This window comes from Moschus berezovskii, chromosome 15 (assembly GCF_049115385.1).
Source record: "Moschus berezovskii isolate FMDL1 chromosome 15, NW_MosBer_1.0, whole genome shotgun sequence".
Lineage (NCBI taxonomy): Eukaryota > Metazoa > Chordata > Mammalia > Artiodactyla > Moschidae > Moschus > Moschus berezovskii.
Window position 1 is genome coordinate 16,943,819 of NC_142474.1, and position 20,097 is coordinate 16,963,915.

Sequence of the window (20,097 nt, forward strand, 5' to 3'; positions counted from 1 at the left end):
GCAAACTGAGTAAACCTGGGCCACAGAACTGATTGTTTAGCACTACCTTAAGAAAAATTGATATCTTTAAATGTACCTTTGATTTCATTTTTCTGTAGAAACACTCCAAAAGGTTCACCAAAAAGGGCTCTAAACATGTTTAAATGATTTACTTTAAAGGAAAAATTGTTTTTAAAAGTCCGATTTCTGAAAGGCAACAGCTGTTGGATCCCACCTCGTGTTCCCTCCTAATGCATTCAGAGTGACTCTTCAATACTGCGTGAGGGGTATGCCCCTCCCTCTCTCTCCCGCACCCCCAGAGGTGCTCTTCACAGACCAGAATTCCTCTCCGCAGCCAACCGACGGCTGAGCTCCAGCCTCTGGAGGCGGGGAGATGAGGCCCAGAAGCGCTGACAAGCCCTCCCCAGCAGCAGTGATGCAGAGCGTCAGAATAAACTCTGAAGCGGCTTCTCACGGTTGAAAGGACAAGGCACAAGCTGTTTTCTCACATCCTCTGCCTCTTAAGGTTACAACAGACCAGCCTCTGATCCAATTAAAATCCCTATAGTTTATGTTTTCGCAGAGAAGGACAAAGCAAAAATGACCTGTGCTTGCTGGGAACATAACCAGCCATGTATGGCTGTGGTTGATAAATGAAGAGTTAAAAAAGATTACAAATTTAAGTCATGACTGCCACAAAATTGTTTATTCGTGGTAAGGTGTTTTGGGCAGTTACAGCTATACAACAGTAAATTGTTAACAACCGTTTCCTGAAGAAAAATTTCCATTACAGATCACAGATAAGACAAGAAACAGTGCAATGCCACTGGGAGATCAACGCGCCAACAGACCGAGAATGTGTTAGATGCAAGTCAAGAGGGCTGACCCTTCCCTGAAACCACGCTCAAGAAAAACGGTACTATGAGGAGGATGACATTTACCCTAGTTGCCGCAACTAATTAAAATTAGGTAATTTAAAAAATTTCAAGTGCACTTTAAATTTGATGTAGGGTGTAATTAAAAAATCAGATTTTAAAAAATATCATTAGGGCAGCAGGGTGAAGGTTAGCAGACAAGAGAGGAAAAAACAGTTTCGCTTTGAGAAAACAGGAGGGAAATGGCAGTCTGTCAAAGTTATTACAGGGGGACTTGGTTTTTTTTCCTTTTTAAAGACCAGAACTTAACAACTTGGAACATCTGTGCCCTTGCCTTTCCCAAGTATGCCATGTCGAGCACACCTCTTGCGTCAGTCTTCTCCCCAGCAGGAACCAGGCTGGTGAATCAGCAAAACGTCAGTATCTTCAGAAAGCTGCCACTATTATTTTGAGTTGGCAGGAATAGAAAAAAGAAATCATAGTTGTGTTTCCAGAAACAAAACAGGTGATGGCTATATCAATACACAAGGTAACGGGTGACACTGCAACCCTGTCAGGGATGTAGTGAGTCCTTGAGGGAAAGACTCCGGGTGCACTAGAAAAGGCCGCGGGACTGGAAACCAGGGGCCTGGAGTGCCAGCCTCCACTGCAACAGCCAGTGGTTCAACATCTGGACCTCAGACATATTACTAACTAAACAAATCAGGCTCCGGATGAAGCTATCTCTAAAGTCCGTTTGGATTCTGAAAATCTACCCTTCTGTAGTTAAGTCACAATTAGAACTCTTGGTTGCTAACTCTGGGAGGGCCAGTTACCCTAAATAGGTATCCTAAAGTCCAGTATCCTAAATAGGACCTATGCTAGATAGCCACTATGTTTACTGACAGATGCAACTTGAGCATCACTGCAGCCTGCAGTTCCTGGGGGTTTAGCACAGTGCCTGATAAGCACTCAGAGCCATGTTTCTCAAATGAATTCACGAGACCCATATCGAGCTCACCCAAAATAAGCTAACTGACTGGGGTTCTCGTATCACCCAGAACTGCCCAGTGAACCCTGGGGAATATTCTCATCTATCTGGAGACTGACAGAGAGATTCTCCAGACTGTCTAACATTACATGAAGTATCAGAAACGGCTTAAGATCACCCTTCAAGAAGCCTGAGTTAAAATTATTCACTGATTTATTTCTATGAGAATTATCAGGCAGGAAAAAACCTAGTCAGACATGCTCTCAGGAGAGAGATTACCAGAAAGATGAAAATAACATGAAGCAGCAGCAGATCTCCCATGAATATCACTCAAGCAGACTAACTACATTTGTCTCTTACCTTCGGAAATCTGGATTCAAACAGAACACTCCTGGAAGAGAATTTGCTTTAATGACCATAACCACGACCACAGGCACATCAAAAACCTTTTCCACTAAAGCGGTTTCATATCTGATAGCAAAGACAAAGTATAGAAAGGTTTTGGAAGTATTGATTCAGCTTCAGTTAAAAGCAACATTTACTAAATTCCTACTAAGTATCAGAAATTGCTAAGCACTCATATGAACTTCTTTAATCCTCTCAACAACACTGAAAGGCAAATGTTTATACACATACACACAAACACACACACACAGAGGATAGGACATGAGTTTGAGCAAACTCAGAGAAACAATGAAGGATAGGGAAGCCTGGAGCGCCTCAGTTCATGGGGCCTCAAAAAGTCAGACAGACTGAGCAACAGAACGACGAGCCTGGTGGGCTACAGCCCAGGGGGTCACAAAGATTCAGACACGACTGAGTGAGCGCACACACACACACACACACACGGGGTCACAAAGATACAGACACGACTGAGTGAGCACACACACACACACATACGGGATCACAAAGATTCAGACACGACTGAGTGAGCACATACACACACACACATGGGGTCACAAAGATACAGACACGACTGAGTGAGCGCACACACACACATACGGGGTCACAAAGATTCAGACATGACTGAGTGAGCACACACACACACATACGGGGTCACAAAGATTCAGACACGACTGAGTGAGCACACACACACACACACGGGGTCACAAAGATTCAGACACGACTGAGTGAGCGCACACACACACACACGGGGTCACAAAGATTCAGACATGACTAAGTGAGCACGCGTGCACGCGTGCGCACACACACACATATTTTTAACTGCCATCCATGAATATACACAGTATCATACCCACAGAACAGTCTATAGCATTTAAGTCTTGAAAACAAGGCGAGAAACGAAATTCACAATTTTTAGATCCTTCAGTGATTTAATGTTCTGGAGGAAATGGCAACCCACTCCAGTGTTCTTGCCTGGAGAATCCCAGGGAGGGGGGAGCCTGGTGGGCTTCCGTCTATGGGGTCACACTGAGTCGGACACGACTGAAGTGACTTAGCAGCAGCAGCAGCCCTTAAGACTGTTAGACCTTAAGGCACCCAAGTCTGGTTATGTCCCAGTGACATAACTCATCTACTTTTGCAGATGAGAATACTAAGGGCTGGGGGTGTGGGGAGGGCACCAAATTTCATACTAGAAATAAAGCTGGGAGTCAAACCTAGATTGTCTATTTATGTCAAATGCTCAGTTAACAAACATTAACTGTCATGTGCACTCAGTCCTTTTTAAAGGAATTGGGAATATAGCAGTAGACAAAGCAGATAAAAATCCCTGTCTTCCTGGACAACAAATGTGAAACTAAAGGAAGGTTCATGGTCTCCTCTAGGCGTGGCTCCACTGGGCCATCTGTTAACAAAATGATGTCTAGATCAACAGATGCAAATCCCGCCTGGTCTTGCCTATATAATGGGCCCCCAAATCAAGATCCTGAACAATTAATGCTGTTAATATAAGAACAGATACATCACGATGAAGTCTAATACTAATAAGAGCAAATAGGACAATTAAGGGTTGCCAAAGATTTATTAATAGATTAAAAACCAGACTTCCAAATTAGTAAAAAGCAGCGTGTGTTTCAAGAAGGAAGATAATTAGAATGGAAATAGAACACCAGACGTGACAGCGGACATCAGCAGAGACAAACAGGAGAAGAGAGTAAACAGCACTCCCCCACCACGTCCGTCCGCCTTCCTACTGAGGACAGATCTGAAAGGATATCTGTATTATCATGTCCAAGCAGCCCGAGAAGAGACTGAACAGCATTCAGCTCTACCAGAAGGTGGTATAGGTCTGGCATGGTGGCCACCACGTGCATCTCCTGAATGATGTCATTGAGGTCCAGCTCGGATTCCATAAACCTAGGAAGGGAAAACAAGACAGCGTCATTGCAGGGGAAGGGGTACAATCAGTAGTGAGGATCAGACAGCAACATAATCCAGACAGAGAGACAATCTGTCAAAGCATCTTCAACAGACCAACCAAGAAGAATGCTCATCCAAACATCATACTGTCACACAATTTCCCTGGGAAATCGATTTCCTCATTACAAAAATCAATCTCGGATTCAGATCTCGTTACAGGGTTCCCCTTACCCTGGCAGTCACAAGTTCCCTCTCAGAGGCTCTGAAAGCATTCTGCCACATTCCGTGATCTATCTGCCCACCAGTTCTGTGGATGAGTTACCAATACTTGGAATGGTAATTCACTTTGTTGCTCTGAAGGTAGTCATCCTGCCAATCCAAAAAGGACTTCTCTTTCCTGTCACTTCAGATCAAAGGCCAATTATCCCCCTTATCCAAAGGAAAATACAGATTCTGCTACTGTCCAGAAATACCTTCCCCTCTCCAGCCCCTTTCCAATGAGCTGACGAAGAGGAACATCCCAAAGTAAAGCAGATAAAGTCTGGCATTCCGTAACCCCATACCTTAAGTAGCATGATACTTCACACGCATTTCCACACCTGAACCTTTTGGCCAACCTACACCCCAGCACAAAGAAAGAGCTGCTTTGCATTCACCCCTGCGTGCCCTTCCCAAGTGTCTGACATTGAAGAAACGCCCACTAAGCCTTTGATGAGCAAGACAGGAAAATTTGTTCTGAGAAGACAATGAGCGAATCCATGTAGAGCAACTGAACAATACCTGACTGAAAGGAATCAGTGGTTAAACAGACTCTGGAGCCAGACAGCCCGGCTCTGAACCTCACTTACCCACTTACTTAGCCTCTCTATGCCTCAGTTTCTTCATCTGTATAATAAATAGAATAATAAAGTTACCTATCTCACAGGCTACTGTAAAAAGTTAATGAACAAATACACATAATGCACTTTAAAAATGTCTGGCATGCAAAAAGCACAATACATTTGCTCTCATTTCCATTACTACAATTATTTATAATATGTCTATCTTCCCTTCTAAGATGTAAGCTTCTTAAAAACAGGAATTAGAAGAATGGATACATGTATATGTATGGCTGAGTCCCTTTGCTGTTCACGTGAAACCATCACAACACTGTTAATCAGCTATACTCCAATACAAAACAGAGTTTAATAAAAAAATAAAACACACCATAAAAAACAGAAATTAGATCTTTTGTCTCTACATATCCACAGATGCCTGCTAAAGAAAAAGAACACAAGCAGGGATTCTTGAAGTCATAAAGGACTCATCAACTAACATACCAAGGAGCTAGACAAACATCGTCTCTCCAGAACTCAGGAGATTCTGCAAGAACAAAATCTAGAGACTACCATTTTTAAAAACATGTCCATATTTTATACAATATCTTACCACTGTTTCTCTCCATTACTATTTTTAATCATAACATTTATATATATATTTTTTATTATGATAAAACATTACTTTTTGCAAAAAACTGGGGAAAGATAAGCCCTCAAAAAGTAAATAGAGATCTTAAAAATGACAAAAATAAAGAAAAGTAAACAGAAATCATCTATAACCTTATTAACCAGAAATAACCCCTGATAATACTCTGGTAAGTTTAAGTCATTGTTCTCAACTCATAGTCCTCCCCGTACCCAAAAGCAGCCTGCATAGTATACAGTTCTAAATACGATTTTTGCTTATTGTTGTCAGCATAGGCTGAACAATTCCTCTTATCATTAAACATTCTACAGTAGGAAAAGTCAGTGTCCAGCACACCTGCCAGTCCTTCCTCTCCCAGGGCAAAATCCCACACTAAGCACAGCATCGACCCTGCTGAGCCCAGACAAGACTCCAGAATCCTTCTTAACACAGTGTTTCAATGACAACAAATGATACTAAGATACTTGTATTCATAGTTTTGTGTTAAGACAACTCCCAGGAAGGAAAAGTACCAAGTCAAAGAGTATGCATAACTTAACAGGCTTGATATATCCTGCCAGAAAGGTACCAACAGTGTACAAGTTTGTTTCCCCTCACCCTCTTCAAAAAAAGTATTATCTATTTAAAATCTCCAATTTGAGATGTGAAATGCAGCTTCTTAAAATTTTGCATTTCTGATACCACAATGGTTAAAATTCAATTACTGTTTACTAGCTATCTGTATTTCTTCTTTGCCCATTTTTCTATCAGGGTGCTCATCTTATTTATTGATTTCACTCTATATATTAAAGAAATTAATCTCTGTCATACATTGCAAAAAAAAAGAGAGAGAGAAAAATATTTGCCCTTTAATTTGCACATTGTGCTTTTTGACATAAAGGTTTTTAATTAGGGAAATTTCTGCCTCACGAATTCTATTTTACATGTATTCTGAGCAAGGTTTTCTCTATGCTAAGATCATATATATTTTATGGTGTACTTTTATGTTTATACATTTTTAAATGTTTAGGAGTAATAAAACTAAGATTTATTTCAGAGTATAATATAGGGCAAAGATCTAACTTTATTTCAGCAAATGTCTGGCCCATTGCCCCAGTACCATAATCTATCTTTTATCCACAGATTTGAAGAAATGCCACCTCTATCATACACTAAATTTTAATGTATACTCTAATCTGTTTATGGGCTTTTCACTCCATTTCATCGATTTGACTGCAAATTCCTGAGCCAGGACCACACTTCTATAGTGTTACAGTATATTTTATGTCTGTTACTGCAAAACACTCCCATACTAGTCTTCTTTTTAAATGCTCCCTGTCTGTTCTCAACTGTTTATTATTCCAAGTAAATTTTAAAATTATTTTTGTCAAGGGCCCCTGATACCACTTTTTCTAAAAAAGTCTCCTTCCACAGTGCTTACAAACAGATTACCTTTTAAATCACTAGTTCCCCATCACTTCAAGTGTGGAAGCCAAATCAGAATCATGACCTGGAAGAGCTGGTGCAGAATTCAAATATTCTATGGGGCAGTAGATCTATATAATCTTTGAATCTAATGGGCTCAGCAAACCTCTAAGGCTTCTTTGCCTTACGTGGATAATTAAAAAAAAAAAAATCTGATTTCTTGAGAGCAACTTGACAAAAGATTTTTAGAGCTCACCAGGAAGAATTAGCAAGGGAGACTGGGTAGCAACTAGTAATAAACAAATCATGCTGAATACAAGGAAGCGATCGGGGGACTTGAGTGATAATCAATGAATGAATGTCAGCCTGGAGAGAGGCTTCCGGTGCTAGCCTTCAGGGCTCCATCCTGAAGTCTATTTAGATCAACTATAGTATTTTACTGTTATTTTTTGACCCACAACTGGGGTGAAGATACAGAAAAGGCAAACTTAACAAATGTCATATAACGCAAAGCTTAAAGTGAACACAGCAGCTGACAGAATCAATTCAGAAAGTTCCTGACAGGCAATGATGACAGGCCAAATCTAACAGGAGGAAAATTACCTAGGATCCACATGGAGAATGCACTGAACCAAAAAGGCAAGAATACATGGATCAGGAAAGACAGTATAATAAATGGAAAAAAGGGAAAGTCACTCAGTCATGTCCGACTCTTTGCAATCCCGTGGATTGTAGTCCGCCAGGCTCCTCTGTCGATAGTAAGTAGACACATGTGAAAAGGACTTGATGACTTTAAGTCAACAGTAATCACAATATAAATCAGACCATGAGACAGCTCTGCCAGGACACAGACTACTTCTCAGTCCTCTCTGGACACCTGGCACTGGGCACACTCCCTGTCCACTGCAGAAATTCCAAAGGTGCCTGCCAAAGGGAGAAGTGGAAAATTGCTGCCTCAAATGCTACCATGGTTTTAGGCTGCTTAAAAGAAGACAACAAGATAGAGTTATGCTGACTAGATGGCCTAAAAGTTTGTGACATCTGTTAGGGAATCTACTTTGTGAGGGATGAAAGTGAAAGTTGCTCAGTTATGTCCAACTCTTTGCGACCCCAAGGACTGCATAGGCCATGCAATTCTCCAGGCAAGAATACTGGAGTAGAGTTATGGAAACTAGATAACTTGGGGAAGCAACTGAAATCATAAGGAGTCTAACTACCCTCTCCCATGAGGATCTGTTGAAATTCTTTTTCATTCTGAGTTGAAATCTTAAGAGTCACAGTTGCCAAATGATGAAACAGGTTTCTTTGGAAAGTTATACCCTTGTCACTGGGGTAATTAATAAAGGGTGATATTTTTAAAAATCAATAATTAGAAGGGAGAAATAGACTTGTACTTTCTAGTCCCTTCCAACTTTGAAATTCCTCTTATTTTTTTTGGCTCCAAAATCACTGCAGATGCTGATTGCAGCCACGAAATTAAAAGACGCTTACTCCTTGGAAGGAAAGTTATGACCAACCTTGATAGTATATTAAAAAGCAGAGACATTACTTTGCCAACCAAGGTCCGTCTAGTCAAGGCAATGGTTTTTCCCGTGGTCATGTATGGATGTGAGAGTTGGACTGTGAAGAAAGCTGATCGCCGAAGAATCGATGCTTTTGAACTGTGGTGTTGGAGAAGACTCTTGAGAGTCCCTTGGACTGCAAGGAGATCCAACCAGTCCATTCTAGAGGAGATCAATCCTGGATGTTCATTGGAGGGACTGATGCTAAAGCTGAAGCTGCAATACTTTGGCCACCTCATGCGACGAGTTGACTCACTGGAAAAGACTCTGATGCTGGGAAAGGTTGGGGGCGGGAGGAGAAGGGGACGACGGAGAATGAGATGGCTGGATGGCATCACCGACTCTGTGGACATGAGTTTGAGTGAACTCCGGGAGTTGGTGATGGACAGGGAGGCCTGGCGTGCTGTGATTCATGGGGTCGCGGAGAGTCGGACACGACTGAGCGACTGAACTGAACTGAACTGAACCAAGTATCTTTAGGAACTCTGAAAATTATCAAAACAAAATAAAACCAGCAGAAAGTCAACTGTGAGCAGGGATATAGCATAAAAATATCACTGGGGTCCCGTGTTACAAGAGTAGCTTGATACAGTGAGAAATGCCTGGACTTGGGAATGAGATTGACCTAGGTCACATCCAGCCTGTGTAACCATTAGCAGTGTGTTACTAAGTATTTATGGGCACATACTAGGTGTCCATATAACAGATAACAATCCCAGTTGCTGTCCTAACTGTACTCCTACCCTAGCACAACTATAAATAATCTATTGCATCCAATTAGCAGCAAGAATATCCAGCACTGCCCAAGAAAACTGCCCCTGAAACACAGAGCACCGGACTCCAACCTTGTCAAGGGAGACAGAGAATATTAACTAACCTACTTCTAAAACTCAACTTCCTTCATCTTTCTCTCTGAATTAAAGTGAGGATTAAAAGAGATAAAAAAGTTCCTAACAATTGTTGGTAGATAGTAGGCAATCAATGAATCTAGATTCCATCAAGTTTGCTAAGCTATAACAACGAAAATTCTCTTTTCGCTGACAGAAGTACAAGCTGACTCATTTTAAGCACATGCTACAGTATTTGCAGACGGCTATCTAGGGATTAGGCATACCTTCAGCAACAGATGACTCACAGCTGGGGGAGAGGATCAAGTTAGAGGTCAATGGGAAAGCAATAGAGCAACATATTAAAACAGTACCCCAGGCTGAGATGGGGTCACTGATTCCATCTGGTATGACGGAGAATATTCTGCTAGCCTGCTCATGTACATTTGCTTCAGATCAGCAGGATGTCCTCCTTCAACCACAAAAGTGAATTTTAGCAAGTGACCAGCACTGTTCAAAAATACCATAAAAGCACCAGAAACCAGTGCATGCTCCTGCAATCACAAAACCAGCTATAAGTGCACAGAGAACACGGTGCTTTCTTCACTTGGTTAAAAGCGTGGTCCTGGGACTGCAGGGTCAGCATAGGCAGTGGCTGGGGATCCTTTCAGGGGTCTATAACATCAAAACTATTTTTTGAATAACTCCAAAACATTATTTGCTTCTTTTACTCTCTCTCTCGGGAGTGTACAGAGGAGTTTTTAAATCATGCTCAAAATTCTCCAAGCTAGGCTTCAGCAATATGTGAATCGTGAACTTCCAGATGTTCAAGCAGGTTTTAGAAAAGGCAGAGGCACCAGAGATCAAATTGCCAACATCCGCTGGATCATGGAGAAAGCAAGAGAGTTCCAGAAAAACATCTATTTCTGCTTCATTGACTATGCCAAGGCCTTTGACTGTGTGGATCACAATAAATTGTGGAACATTCTGAAAGAGATGGGAATACCAGACCACCTGACCTGCCTCTTGAGAAACCTGTATGCAGGTCAGGAAGCAACAGTTAGAACTGGACATGGAACAACAGACTGGTTCCAAATAGGAAAGGGAGTACGTCAAGGTTGTATATTGTCACCCTGCTTATTTAACTTCTATGCAGAATACATCATGAGGAACTCTGGGCTGGAAGAAGCACAAGCTGGAATCAAGATTGCCGGGAGAAATATCAATAACCTCAGATATGCAGATGACACCACCCTTATGGCAGAAAGTGAAGAGGAACTCAAAGGCCTCTTGATGAAAGTGAAAGAGGAGAGTGAAAAGGTTGGCTTAAAGCTCAACATTCAGAAAACGAAGATTGTGGCATCTGGTCCCATCACTTCATGGGAAATAGATGGGGAAACAGTGGAAACCATGTCAGACTTTATTTTTTTGTGTTCCAAAATTACTGCGGATGCTGACTGCAGCCATGAAATTAAAAGACGCTTGCTCCTTGGAAGGAAAGTTATGACCAGCCTAGATAGCATATTAAAGAGCAGGGACATTACTTTGCCAACCAAGGTCCGTCTAGTCAAGGCTATGGTTTTTCCCATGGTCATGTATGGATGTGAGAGTTGGACTGTGAAGAAGCTGATCGCCGAAGAATTGATGCTTTTGAACTGTGGTGCTGGAGAAGACTCTTGAGAGTCCCTTGGACTGCAAGGAGATCCAACCAGTCCGTTCTGGAGGAGATCAATCCTGGGTGTTCATTGGAAGGACTTATGCTAAAGCTGAAATTGCAATACTTTGGCCACCTCATGCGACGAGTTGACTCACTGGAAAAGACTCTGATGCTGGGAGCAATTGGGGGTAGGAGGGGACAGGGAAGACAGAGAATGAGGTGGCTGGATGGCATCACCGACTCGATGGACATGAGTTTGAGTGAACTCCGGGAGTTGGTGATGGACAGGGAGGCCTGGAGTGCTGTGGTTCATGGGGTCGCTAAGAGTCGGACACGACTGAGCAACTGAACTGAACTGAACTGAACTGATACAACATGTGATGCTACCACTGCCCTAATGGCTAATGATATGTGTGCTCGAATATTCCAGAATCTTCTAAAATAAGCACTTTGGGGTACTCAATAATTTATGCATGCAAAAGATGCCTGAGACTGAAAAATTTGAGGGCCACTAAACTAAATAATTCTGCCCCTGCAAAAATGAAGAGAAAAACTACTAAAGAACTTACTGGGGAAATAGCACACTCCACTCTATGTGATGTTTGGGAGAAAGATCACACAGTGCAGAGCAGAGGCTGCATAAGGAGAATTGTCAATTGAATCTGAAACGCAGCCAAATGAAGAGAGGCATCTTTTGGTATGCAATCAAAATGACAATTGCATATATGGGAAAATAAATTTGAATGTTTCTGATCTCAACCGGAAAGTTTCATTCAAATATGCTCTAGCAATTTTCATCTTAATTGCACCTCGCTGGTCTAGAGAATTATAAAAGACACTGCACCAGTAAGACTTCAAGAACTCAAGGTTAAAACACAATGTAGTTTCCTGACTGCTTTTGGACATAAAAAAAATGTTCTTTATGCATGATTTCAATTTGCAAATGTTCAGATTTAAAAACTAAAATAGTATATATATTGTCTGAATGGCAAACACTGTTGATATTTTAAAATAAAATAACATTTCCTTAAAACCAGTTCATGAATTGTAACAATGAATTCATGTGGTACCTAAGACAGAGACGGTGAACAAAAGCTGCAGAAACCCATTGCTTTAAAGTATACCCACTAAATGGGCAAAGGCAATACTGGCATTTCAATAAGTAAACTGAGTTTCTTAAATTTCCAGTGTCATCAATCTATGGCATAGCTGCCTCATAATGTAGCCTTAAGTTCCAAGAGATGGGGACAGAGTAACATGACATCAACCACATAAGACCCCTCATGTTTACTGAGTACCTACAGTACGGTAGGCACCGTGCTAGGTACTACAGAGACACGCAATATACAGTCCACCTAAAAGGAGCACAGAGTTGAATGCAGAAAGACCACTGAGTAAAGAAATAACAATAAAACAAATGGCAAAGATGTTAAGGCAGATCAAATTCATTATGGGCAAGAATGCAGGTAAGGAGAACTGCTGATGAAAGAACTAAAGGAGACAGTGGAGAATTTGGCAGTAGCTATCACCCAGGTGGCTCAGTGGAAACGAATTCACCTGCAGTGCTGGAAATGCAGGAGATGCGGATTTGATCCCTGGGTTGGGAAGATCCCCTGGAGGAGGAAATGGCAACCCACTCTTGTCTTCTTGCCTGGAGAATCCCATGGATAGAGCCTGGTGGGCTACAGTCCATGGCGTCACAAAGAGTTAGACACGATTGAGCACACATGCACACAACAAAGTTTAAAATCCTCATGCCTTCAATCTGGGAATTCAATATTTAGATACGTATCCTAGAGAAACACATGTATACCAAAGACAAATGTACATAGAGGTTCGCTACAGTATTACTCATAAAAGTCAGTATTACAAATAACATTGTAAATCAACGCTTCAATAAAAAAGGGAGACTAAAAAAAATAAATAACCAAATGTCCATCTATAGAAACATAACAAATAAATCACGGTTATCTCCAAACTACAAAATACTATGCAAACAGTCACAAAACATAAAGGTAAATATGCTTATAGTAACATTGAAAGATATTCTGTTTCATGATCAAAAAGTAAAAGTGCAAGATAAGTACAGTATGACTTAGGTGGGAAAAAAATTTTTGCATACTTTTATATATATATATATATATGTGTGTGTGTGTGTGTGTAAATCAGTGTAAAGAAAGTAATGAAAAAGGATACTCACAGAAGTGTTCACAGGTGTTATCTCTAAGTAGGGGAATGGAAAGGGGGTCAGTGCAGTGAAAGAAAGCTTTCATTTTTCATTCTACTTATGCACTGTTGGTATTTTTGATGATGACAGTGTGTATTACTTATAAAATCAAACACGCACACATGGCACTACGACAAGTATAATTACTGCTGTATGGTGGTGGTGGTGGTGCTTAGTTGCTCAGTCATATCTGACTCTCTTCGACCTCAGGGACTGTAGCCTGCTGTCCATGGATTTTCCCAGGCATGAATACTGGAGAGGGTTGACATTTCCTCCTCCAGGGGATCTTCCCAATCCAGGGATCGAATCTGCATCCCTTGCATCTTCTGCATTGGCAGGTGGATTCTTTACCATGGAGCCATCAGGGAAGCCCATGTTGTATGGTGGAGGTCAGCACAAAACCTGACAGGACTCTGGCGCTGGGAAAGCTGAGCTCTGATCTAGCTACTCCTACCATCAAAGGGGGCTGTGGCCTGAGGTCGGGTAACCAGATTCTCCTCTCTCCACCTCCTCATCTACCGTACAGAGACAACGCAGTGGACACCAGCCTTCCCAGGTTGACGTGAGAATAGAATGCCCTCTGATACCCCTGTGCCTCTGTTCCTGCTGGTCACACTGCCTGGCATGCCTTTCCCTGTTCTTTTCGACCTAACTAAAATCAAAATCAGCTCAAATACCACTTCTTCTGTGAAGGTATCAATAAGCCCCAACTTGTTATTCACTGCTTCTTCCTCTTGTAGTTCTTTTAAAGTATACTTTGTTCTACCATCTATTTACAGTCAGTCTCCCTAGTAATTTTTGTTTGTCCATTTGTTTTTAAACCTTTTATTTTATATTGGAGTATAGCCAATTAACAATGTTGTGACAGATTCAAGGGGACAGCAAAGGGACTCAGCCATACATATACATGTATCCATTCTCCCCAATCTCTCCTCCCATTTAGGCTGCCACATAACACTGAGCAGAGCTCTTTGTCCCCTAGTAATCTTTAAACTTGAGTTCAAAGACTATACTTCTCAACTCCTCATTGCCTAGGGATAATATTAAGATTCATTAAAAGTATACGTCCTGGAAGGGAGGAAGGGAGAAAAAGAGATTTAGGACATTAAAATCTGAATAAATACGAAAATCTACTTCCTGGGGATTCAACACTGACTGAAAGTTATCAGAGTCTTCATTACAGCGCTTCACGGTGCACTGAGGAACAATCAGATTAACTATCGTTTCATGAGCACTTACTATGCACCGGATATGGAGCTGAAACCTTGTCATTATTCTCATTTGTTTCTCACAGCAACCCTGGGAAGGAGGTACTACTTCTTTACACAGATGCCACACCTGCGGCTAAGAACGGAGACCTGACTTACTGAAGGTCATGTGGGAGTCACACCCATATCTGTCTAACCCCAAAGCCTTTGACATTTTCTCGGAAGTAAAGCTATAGCTACTGGCAGCCATGGTCAGTTTTCTAGGGGCCTTGAAGAGAAATGCAAAAAGAGTAAACAGGTCCTAGGCTGGCATCTGGGAACCTGGCTTTTGAAACAGTTCCTAAGTGATAAGGTTGCTTTGCCCATCTGGGGCACTGAACATCTGCTTTCCGTCTGTGAGTCTGGAGTTTTAGTAGTTGTTGCTGGCAGAGAATGCCAGGGTCTGTCTTCAATAAATACCCTGGTCTCAGTCTCAAATGGGCTTCCCTAACAGAAACAGAGCACATGCGATGATGTATTGCATTGCTGGAAGAAGAAGCCTGGCTGCTGACCCCTCCCGGGGGGGCGGAAGAAAACACAGGAAGCCTGTATATGAATGTCTCCAAACAGCCTGATGTGTCTTTCCCCCTTGCTGATCCTACTGTGTATCTGACAGTACCACTGATTCCAAGTCCCGAGAGAACTTCTAGTGATTTCCCAAACACGTGAGTCATCCTGGGACTCCCGACCCAAAGCACAGAAACTGAAGCTGACAAAACACACAAAGAGCAAAACAAAAAATAGCAAACAAAACACCTCAGAGGAGAAGGGGCAAAGAACAGCAAAACGGAGCCTTACTTCTCTGGATTGTCTGGAAACTTGATCCTCAACTCCTGGTTTTTGTATGATCTTTTCTCAAATGTCAGGATCATTTTCTTCACTGAGCTTTCATCCAATGGTTCCTCCTGGTGTCAAGAGACAAATGCAATAATTTCAGACCAAAGGGGTTGTTCCTTATTCACTAATCACTACTTCCTTCCAGTGGCTCTTCCTGTGCCACTCTGCCACTCACCTTTCTGGATTAAGTGTACAATACACACATACTCCCCCGTACCCCCATTAGAATGAGGGCTAAGGGTCTACACTACGTGCTGCTTAGTATCATTACTCTGTGTGTCTCACATTTAGCCCAGGAAGTTCAGCTTAAGGTGTTAAAGATTCACTCATTCAACAAATACTTCTTGAGCATACTGTATGGCATTGGAGTAAGCGATAATAGTAAATTAATGTTATATAATATTTATCTCGTCTTTCTCTTCTTTCATACAGGTAAGATAACCTTCAGAGGTTTAAAAGAACTTGTTCAAGGTCAAACCCTGAGTCAGTGACAGTGGCCCTCAATCTTTTCCCCACACCAGGGGTCAGCAAACTGTGGAGACTATTTTTGTATACCCACCTGCAATGCGGGAGACCTGGGTTCAATCCCTGGGTTGGGAAGATCCCCTGGAGGAGGAAATGGCAACCCCCTCCAGTATTCTTGCCTGGAGAATCCCCATGGACAGAGGAGCCTGATGGGCCACAGTCCATGGTGTCACAAAGAGTCGGTCATGACTGAGTGACTAAGCACACACACACAAGATAAGAATGGTTGTTAAGCAGCAACAGTCACTGCTTTGTGTTTCTTATACATTACATTTCTTATACATTACTGTATCTAGCCCATCCTAGCTGCTGAGAAGGGAAACAAACAGGGACCTAGAATCCTGATACAGCAACAAGAATTTAGTAACCTCGCTCAGAGTAAGCATAAGAAAAAAACCCCAGCAGGCCACATAGTTTTCTCACTTCTCATATAATGGAATAATACCTACAAAGATAAATAAAATGAATTTTTGAAAACAGAATCATTTCCTCAAAAAAAAAAAAATCTACACTAAAATTTCAGAAATGCTTTTTCTTCAGTTTATTTCCCAGTTTAATGTGCTGCAGTTCACTCTGCCTCTCTAACACTCTCCCAACTCCTAGCTTCACAGCTTTGTAGTCACTGACCATAACTCACACCGAAAGAAACTGCCATTAAGAGAACCAGAAATAGATCCTTTTGGAAAGCACTGAATCATCTCATAATTCTTTTAAGTTCCCCAAAATGTTAGCTATCATTTTATTAAATTTAGATTCTAACATATTGAGTTTTAAATGGGAGATACCTGTAACATTCATTTGGGCATGTCACATTTCTTAGATTTTTAATCAGTGACTCCTGGACCCTGAAGTACTCTGTTGGAACCGCCCTCCTAAACCCACAGCCTGCTTCCCAGTGTCTATGGCTTTAAAGAGAAGTTCCCTGACTTGGTAGAAACTGAAGTCAGTGCTCTGGCCCAGCCAGGACTCGGAGCTTTAGCTTCACTGCTTACCCCCCACGTAGCAATGTTGCTGTGCTGAATATCTTCAAACCCTCACCAAGTCTCACTGATTCTACCTCACACGTGAGTTCATCCACTCGCATTTCGAATAAAATTCCAAATTGTTCCCATGACCTGTATAAGGATGGTCTGGCAGGATTTGGCCAGTAACCTCACCAACCCCAAAGCCCCGTTGGTGGCCCGTGTCTACTGTTCACTGCTGACTCTCCAGGGCCCAGGATAGGGCCTGGCATACAGGAGGCATCCGGTGAAGATCTGCTGAAGGAAGGAAGGAAGGCAAGCACAGAGGGGAAAACTATCACCTCTACCTTTCAAGGTCACAGAGATGACCTAAAGACATGAAGCACATAGGTCTGTTTTATAAACTACATGACACTATATTAATGTAAGCTATTATTGTAACTCATTGTAGCTTGGTTAGTCGCTAAGTCATGTCTGACTCTTGTGACCCCATGGACTGTAGCCCGCCAGGTTCCTCTATCCCTGGGATTTCCCAGGCAAGAATACTGGAGTGGGTTGCCATTTCCTTCTCCAGGGGATCTTCCTGACCCAGGGATCAAACCTGTGTCACCTGCTTTGCAGGTGAATTCTTTATCATTGAGCGACCTGGGAGGCCCTTATTGTAACTCTTAGCGTGACTGTTAATGTACCCAACTTATCACTGGGATTTAACTAAAAAATAAATTTCTAGGAAAGGGTTAAATCACTTTTAAGCAACTTCAATACCCATGGCTCTTCTTTCCCTTAGCTAACATCCTGCCCACCCTGTAGAAGAAAACTTTATTAGTGTTAATAATACAGCTCTCATAGGATTCCCAAAGTCTTAGCCTCTCCAGGGTTTGGCCTTCCCTCCTTTAATCTGTCTCCAACCTGGGGAAAAACTGAATTATCAGTCTTAGTCATCGGCCACAGCAGTATCTCCAATAGCTCAACGTCAGAAACCAGAGGGAGATTTCAGAAAGATGAATGCTGGTGATGTAGCACAAAAAGGACAATCATATTTTACAAGTTCACGTGACTTTACAGGGGCAAACATCACTTGTTTTTCATCAAATGGGACTTCGGTGGCAAAGAGAAAATAACTCCTGGACTTGTAGCCTTCCATGTGTCATTTTTACAAAGCGATCTCTCTTTCCCTGTCCCTTCACAGAAGGGCTGGTCCCACACTGCATTTCTGTCTCCCAGGCTAGAAACCATTTACCCATGACAGCTACTAGCCTAATCCCCCAGAACCAGCAGTGCCCGACACGGGAATTATACCTGCCAATTAACTGCTGCTGCAGGGATAACAGATTGAGCAGAAGCTAGTGCGGAGGGAGGGCGAGAGGGAGAATGTGCTACACACAGTTTGTCTAAGGCTGGCAGGACTGCTGTCCTCAGAGAGGAAATTCAGGACTGTCTCCCACCACAGATTTCCAAAGTGTCACCACCTTTTAGGGGCAGACCCCCAAATTAGCAGTGGTACAAATCCTAATGAGGAGAGGGCTACTGTCATAACACAGTAAAGACCTTTTTCAGAATATGAATCAATTTCTTTTTTCTTCTCAGATTCACACTCCAGCTTCATTTTTTTAAATCCAAACTTAGCATCATGTCTTTGAGGGAACCAAAAAACAGCTGGCTCTTAAGAATCTATTTCCATAATTCATATTGAACAAAATGCCAGGGTGAAATAATATACAAGTTAACCACTTCAGGATTTCAAAAAACACAAAGGCAAGGTCATTTGATTTTTAATCGCGGATATTTTACCTCTGTTCTTTTCAGCTTCATTCATTTATTCATTCAATAAGTATTAGTTAAGGGCCTACACCAAGAGCTAGGCATTGCTCGAATGCTAGAGATACAGCTGTGAACAAAACCCAGCCAGTCCCCGTTTTCAGAGGAGGCTGGGGAGAGGATAACAAATGAGGAAAATAACAAATAGGAATTTCAGATCATGGCAAGTGCTGTGAAGACCGTATGCAGAATACAGTGGTGAGAGAGCTAAGAGAATGGCTTAAAGGTTCAGAGGCAGAAGTGAGTGCAAAGGCCCTGAGGCAACTTGAGGAACAGCGAATAGAAAGGGCTTGGGCAGCTCTTTCCCTAAACACCACTTTTTCAATCACATCTAAATACCTAATCCCTTACCTCCTCCTGTAATTTCAACTTTGCTGCTCTGGTAAAACCATTTTAACTGCCTGAAAGGCCCTTCTTCCACTCGTTTGATAAAATTCTATTCCTCTTTCAAAGACTATTGACTGTGCTTAAAAATGAGTGTCTTCTATGTGTCCTCAGTATGGGCTAGGAAACCACCGTGATCCTCCTCAGTCCACACCAACAGCCCCACAGTTCAGTGCTTGGGTCTCAATTATAATATATAATCCAGAATAATTTAAAACCTCTATCTGTAATGCTCTTCACACTTTGCAAAACGCCTTCCAAACACCACTTAACCTTCATATCAACACAGTGAAACAAATATTCTTAACCCCATTTTACAGATTAAGCTGGGAAGCTCAGAGAAACTAAGCATTTAATCCCAAATTAAATGTATCTCTACAGATACTGCATCGAGGCTGAGCATCTCAGCCCCCAGCCCATTTCTGCCACCTTACCTCTTCTTCTTCCTCCTCACCCTCTCTGTCGATAATCTGAAGCAGCCGTTTTTTGTCATCATCTGCTTCTTCCACCACAGTCATCTCCTCCTCCCGATAGCGGCCACGCTCTCGAGTACCAGCTTGTCTCCGACGCATCTTCAGCTCTTCCTCTTCGTCATCCCGGGGACGTTTTGTGCCCCTGTTGGGCTAAGAAAGACAAAAAAGAAACACAGAGTTTCAGAGCTGGAAATATGTAGAAAGGCATACACACCAAATATTCCAAAAGTGTTCAAAAATTCCCTGACAGAAAAGCACCAGAGCACAAAATGTCTACCACAAAATGCAGTAACGCTCTAAGTCGTTATTTTTCAGGCCCATAGCGATTCTATACATACAGGGTTACAGTCACCTACAAGATAGTGGGCTTTGTTACAGAATTTTTTCAAGACACAAAGGTTAGCCCTTCACAAAAGTTCTCGTTTATACAGAAACCACAGGGAACAAAGTCACTTTGAGCTAATTAAGCTCAATTTAATAGTTAGGATTCAGTCTCCAACACCAATCCCTTAGCACATGGTTTTATTTTTTTTTATTTTTTTTTTGTAGTTAATTTATTTTTTA

General features: G+C 41.9%; 1 protein-coding gene across 1 annotated transcript in view; it reads right to left on the minus strand.

Annotated features, from left to right (window-relative positions):
* CTNNBL1 (catenin beta like 1) overlaps positions 1–20,097 on the minus strand; it is a 163,478-nt gene that overhangs the window by 111,324 nt on the left and 32,057 nt on the right. The window contains exons 2-4 of the mRNA XM_088843796.1: positions 19,495–19,683; positions 15,333–15,439; positions 4,002–4,143 (exon numbers count right to left, since the gene is read on the minus strand). Of these exons, the coding sequence (XP_088699922.1) occupies positions 4,002–4,143; positions 15,333–15,439; positions 19,495–19,683 (438 nt within the window). The remainder of the gene's footprint in view (positions 1–4,001; positions 4,144–15,332; positions 15,440–19,494; positions 19,684–20,097) is intronic.